Raw genomic sequence first — 6,001 nt, 5'->3', positions numbered from 1 at the left:
AGGCTTCCCTCTGTGGAAAGGCAGCCCCACTGGCACCCCTATTCCTGCCTGTCCTCACTAGGGGTGGCTCTCAGCTTCTCATTGCTAGCTAGAGAAGAGGTCAGGGCATCCCCATGACCAGCTTTCTCAAACCTCTTACATTTTCTCTTTGTGATGCAGCTTGGCTCAGGCTGAGGGGAAGTCAGACAAAGGGGCCCAGCTGGGGTTATCCCAGGCCTGGACAAGCTATAGAGGGGCTCAGGGGCTGCCTGAGTTCAAACCCACCACCTTCTTCCCCATCACATAGCACAGTGTTCAACTGAGCTCTCCACAACCTTCTCTGTGTCTTGGGTGCCCTGTGCCATGTTCCCTGGTCCATTCATACCTGCAGACCTGGGCTCCCTGGTCCTCACATAACATGTAGCAAAGGGTGACCCAGAAAGGTAATTAGTGTCACCATCTCTGTCCCTCCTAGGCTGAACACTAAGTGGCTATAAAAACAGAGTCCTTTTCTGCGTCCCCATCTTTATCCTCACTCATCCACTCCCTTCCTCCTGCTGCACAGACTCGGAGAGGCACACACACCCCAACCCCATTCACCTGTTTTGCAAAAACACTCCAGGGTTTTCCAAGCCTCTGAGCCTTTGCACATGCTGTTCTCTTTGGCTTAATTATCCTTCCCCTCTTCCTTGCTGGGATAATTCATACAGAGTCCTCAAGACCAGGCCGAAGCCTCCGTGGTGCATCTCCCAAAGACCACAGGTACACGCAATGACCGCTTGAGCCTGCATAGCACCCACACTCCTCCTTCTGGGTTTCTTGCTCCTATTTGTGATGACTCCCTCCCCCAGCCTCACTAGACTGTGAGCTTTGGGTGGGGAAAAAGTGCTTTTCGTATAGGTCTTCTCTTTCTACTTGAGGCCAGCACATAGCAGGTGTCAGCATCTATGAGTGCCCTTCTTTTTTTAAGGAAGTGGATGAACAAATAGAAAAGATGACAGCCTAGCAGAAGTAGAGACAGAGGGTGTGGCAAAGAGGCCTGGTGACAGGAAGTGGTGGAGTGAATGACAGAAGGACAGAGAGGGCTCCACCACAGCCACCTGTGATCAGGGAGAAGCTGTAGCCATGGCCTCTCTCCCCAAGGGTGAAGGGTCATTACTGATGGGCCGAGCAGACCCCCTTCCTCATGATCCAGGGGCGGGACCCAAAGGAGAGCAGGGGACTGTCAAGATGAGTGGGACAACCAGTCACGGTGATCCCCAAGACCCATCCCTCCTGGGTTTCCCCATGCCTACCCCAAATCCCCCCAGCTCCCTTGCTGCCCCACTGTCCCCTCAACCTCATGCCCTGTTTCTGAGGCTTAGCTTTCTCAAGGACAGTTGGAGAAAGAAGCCAGGCAAGGAGGCTGTACTCCAAGGATCACTCATGTTGAAAGGGGTGACATGGGGTACACAGAACTTTCGGTGGATCCTGAGGTTGGTGTGTGTATTAGGGGCGCTCCGCTCTGCCCACAGTGTGGCCAGCCCATCTGCAGAGAAGGGGGAGGCAGGGCTGCAGAGTTCATGGCGCCCAGTTGTCATATCACACATATTTATGGGACGTCAGACACACATTCAGGGCCTCATGGCCCAGCAGCAACAGTCCATGAACCCACCTCCACGCCCAGGTCCTTGAGGCTCAGAGTATGAATGGCTGCCCAGCCCAGCATCCCACAGTCAAGGACTCTGGCCAGCAAGTCCATGCCTGTGGCTGTAAACAGGAAATCCAGGCCCTCCGAGAGCCCTCATACACATGCGTGTCTGTATGTGAGAGAGAAAGACAGACCGACAGCCTCTGGGAATGTATAACCTGGTATCTGTGTGTAACTGCGTCTGCAAGTCTGGGAGTGGCTGGCACACCCTGCCTGGTGGCTTGGTGGTGTCAAACAGGCACCATGAGAGCAGAGTGGCATGTCTAAGCATGCCTAGCTAGGAGTGTGTATCCATTTTTGTCTGTCCTGTGATATCGGGTCTGCCTGGGTGGGCTAAGGGCTTATGTCCTGTCTCCCTGCATGTGAGGGAGGTAGCACCCGGGTGAGCCTTCTTGCTGGCGGCACAGGCAGCTTTGTGTCCCAGTGAGGCTGCCACTCGTGCATCTGTGCAGGTGCTACCCTGGGGGCGGCTGGCTCTCAGCGGGGTGGGCAGAGCAGCTGGCCTATCATCTGGGCACATACTCCCTGGGCAGCCCGGCCCAGTTGTGGTCACGTAGGGCCTGGTCCACCGTCCGGATGTAGCCATTGATCAAGTCCTTCATCTCTGGGGTGAAGGGCTCGGGGTCCTGAGGGTGCCCGCCGCGCCGCCGGAAGCTGCCTTCCTTGTTGTTCTCCACACAGAGCAGCCTCTCCTCACTCACTGACACGTTGAGGAAGGCCACCATCTCCCGCAGTGTGGGCACCAGGCTGTGCCGCAGCTCCTCATAATGCACAACCAGCAGCCGCTTGCCATACTTGAGCCAGTCCAGGACGTGTGAGGACCACCACGAGGAGTAGCTATTGACGAAGTCCGGCCACTCTGTGGAGGAGAGGAGTGCCACATCAGGGCCCTGCCTGGCAAGGATGCTGGCCCTTCTGGATGCCCAGAGAAGCAGCCAGGATTTCCTATTACCTACTGCCCAAGGCTAACTTGCTAAAATATCCTGTGCAGAAAGACTCTTTTGGTGACCTAGTGTGAATAAGGGTTAATATTAGGCTGGGCTCTGAAGAGTCCTATGCCAGCCAGGGAGGTGTGACCTTGAGTGTGCCTGCCCCCAGCAGTTACCTTGCAAACACACCAAATTAAGACAAATGTGGACTGCGTGTACCAAGAACTGGTTCTTTCTCTTATGTGCTATGCATTCCTTGACCTTAGTGAGAGAGAGAGCTGGGTTGGGCTGGGCCTCGCTGCATGATATAGTGATATTAAATACAGGTGGGAAACTGAAGCAGGGCATCTCTGTCAAGATGACCTTCATTCACCTTGATCTTGTCTCTGGCAACTATGCACATCTAATGTGGGTGATGAGAGCCGAGCAGTGAAGTGGGGGCAGCTGCTGGGTTTCCTGGTAAGAGGAAGATGCTGTGCAGGCCTGACTTCCTGTCCCAGCCCCTCCCGTAAAGCTAAATGAGCGTGGTATCTGATTGATGCTCACTGTGTCTGGTGGGTGTGATGCACAGCTATGGCACAACTATGTCAATGAAGCCATGGATAGGAGCAGCTTCAAGCTTCTGCAAATGACCTACTCCATAAGATTGCTTTCCCAGCAAATGAAGAAATTAGAGTTTTGGGGGTGAGAGGAGAGCATGCAAATGTCAAGAATCACCCCAACAAAAATAGTTTCTATAACTGGGCTATTAACACATGTCAAATGCTTTGGGAAGCATTTGCTTTATCTGATCTTCGTCACAACCCCATGAGGTAGGGACCACCTTGTTTTTCAGATGAGAAAACTGAAGCTCAGAAGACAAGGTATGCAGCTTGCCTGGGGTTAGTGAGTTGGTAAAGGGGAGTCAGCAAGGGGGACGAGGATGGCTGGGGGAAGGAAGGTGGTCTAGGTGGAGGGGAAAGGGGAAAGGAGAGGACATGGGTCAGCATCAGCTGATCCAGAGTCATGCAGGGACAGGAACACAACCTGTCTGGCCTATAGACCCCGTCTCATCATGCCACACGCTCTGCTAGACACAGTTTTATTTCTGATGGCTTAATTTTATCTCGCTCACTACCCTGACTTGTATCTCTGTAACTCATTGTCCAAAGGCTAGACTGTGCATGCCTTTAGGGCAGAGACTGTGACCCCTTTCTCAGGATACAGTAGGACTTCAGTAAGTGTGTATCAGCAGACTGATTCCATGAATAAAGTTGCAAAGAGCCCCCAGCCCACCGGCCCCTTCTGTACCTTTGCTCTTCCAGTTTCGGTCAGCTGCATAGCCCAGGTGCCCGGCGCACTTCCTGTTGAATTCAGCTACTAGTGACCTGTAAGGGTTCCGGATCAGCAGGATGGCAGAGTCAAACATTTCAATTTCCCTCTTGCCGCTCTCATGGGTCTTCACACAGATGGTGCGCCGGCTTCGCCAGTGGTCCTTCTCACCCTTAAACCCTGCCCGGGAAAAAGGAGAGGGCCGCTTTGGAGGAAGGCATGGTAGAGCCCCCACTGCCATGGCAACAGATAGACTGAATGCTAACCAGCATGTCTTAAAGAAAGCTTTCAATAGGGGCCTAAGAGAGGCCTGTGGATGGCACAGCAGAGAGCACTGGAAGAGCCTATGGATGATTGACAGGGTGGCCTCTCCAGAACTCAGCCTGCCCAAGAGAAAGTGAGAGTAGGAGGTATCTAAAAGTGGGGAAAGATGTCGTCTGCAAGAGAAAGGAGGTAACGTACCTCCCAAAGACCCCCAGGAGGCAGGAGGCAGAGGGGCCTGACCATGCCCCATCTCTAGGAATTGCAGATGCATATGTTTGGGCATTTTCTTGGCAATTTCACATGAATATTGAAAATAACCCTGTGAGTCAACTATAGCTACAGGTATAGCTAGATGAAGAGACTGAGGCTCAGAGTGGGTATGTGACTTGCTCAAGATCACACAGTGCCACAGCGACAGAGCCAGGGCTCTCTCTACATGGCTCTGTGCGTCCCTGTAGGCCCCGGGCTTCCACCCACCTCTCCATAAGATCAAGAGCTGTAAGCGGCTGTTGTCCCTCCCTCTGACCTTATGCCATGGTCCTATAACAGGGCATCCTTGCATCAATGCAAGAGAGCCTCCACCTCGGGCCCTAGTCTGGCCAAGGTCTCATGCACAATGTTTGAGCCCAGCCCTGCTGAACCCAGAACCCAGTTTCTATAAACAGAACCTTATTCCCATTGACCAACCTTTCTAGGCTGGGGATCTGCCTTCCTCCTGGGCCCCTTGGGCCATTACTGGGCACTAGAGGCTGAATTACTTATAACTGAGAAGTCCAGACCCTATCCATCCACACACAGAGTCACGTATTTATCAACAACGATTATTGTGTACTCATTCTGTGTTGAACTTTATGTCAGGGGTGAAGACTCAGATCCTATCTTTAAGCTTACAGTCTAATAGGGAAATAGCCCAAGTATATTACAGAGCATGGGGCTTATGGAAATAAAATGTAAGGGGAACTGGTTAGAAGGTATAGTGGGATGTCACAGAAGGCTTCCTAGAAAGATGTCCCCTGAACCTAGTCTCCCGGCCACATCTCAACATAGCCCATGCCAACCACCTCTGGGGACATGCTCCATAAATGTACATGACCTTATTTTGGGCTCTTCGAAAAATAAATAAGTGCCTTCCCCCATTTCATGAATGGCTGGGAAGCATTTGTCCATCTACAAATGCCTGGAAATTTGCAAGTCTCCTTTGAAGTTGGACATCTGGGTTCACCTAGTGTTTCAAACTCATCACTGCTATGGTCAAACACCAAAAGTCTTTGCTTTGATTCATTCTGTCAAATAACTGGAGTTTCCAATAAATGAGCATTCAAACCAAGGGCTAAGTAAACGTGAGATCTGGTCTTTGACACCCTGAGACTCAGGGTGCCTTTCATACTTCCCCGGCCTATTTCGACAGCGGCCATTTTCCTTATAATTCAAGACACGCTCACCTAGGACAGGTTTGGTATTTTGGCACTGAAACTGCCTTGCAAATTTCAGATCTGTGTGTGTCATTGCTCTGTTAAGTACTCTGAGGCCAGTAGCTGACCAGTCCTGTAAGGCTCAAAGATACATTTTGAGGTAGTGTTGCCACAACTCACATGTGACTATTTGAGTCATTGGGTCACTTAGCAATTTGTGGACCAAAACAGTCAGCTGTGTGAATAAGGTAGGCCTTCTAGATCAACAAGGTGGGTAACTGCAGCCTGTGGACAGTGGGTGGTTCCCAGGGACTATGTAGGTGCCCATAACATTCAAGACTCAAAAGGACAATGGCGCTAGGTTATATAGACAATCTTGGCTTTCTCCAAACCAGACCAAGATTGCTGTAGGTGAT

The 6,001-nt window shown here is 51.6% G+C and overlaps 1 protein-coding gene across 1 annotated transcript in view; it reads right to left on the bottom strand.

Moving 5' to 3' along the window:
• Positions 1 to 1,437: 1,437 nt before the first annotated feature.
• WSCD1 (WSC domain containing 1) overlaps positions 1,438 to 6,001 on the bottom strand; it is a 37,931-nt gene continuing 33,367 nt past the window's right edge. The window contains exons 8-9 of the mRNA XM_011359757.2: positions 3,889 to 4,089; positions 1,438 to 2,528 (exon numbers count right to left, since the gene is read on the bottom strand). Of these exons, the coding sequence (XP_011358059.1) occupies positions 2,176 to 2,528; positions 3,889 to 4,089 (554 nt within the window). The 3' untranslated portion in view covers positions 1,438 to 2,175. The remainder of the gene's footprint in view (positions 2,529 to 3,888; positions 4,090 to 6,001) is intronic.

The sequence above is a fragment of the Pteropus vampyrus genome, unplaced genomic scaffold (genome assembly GCF_000151845.1).
Source record: "Pteropus vampyrus isolate Shadow unplaced genomic scaffold, Pvam_2.0 Scaffold50, whole genome shotgun sequence".
NCBI classification, from domain to species: Eukaryota; Metazoa; Chordata; class Mammalia; order Chiroptera; family Pteropodidae; genus Pteropus; species Pteropus vampyrus.
This window is presented reverse-complemented; position numbering and strand designations above follow the sequence as displayed.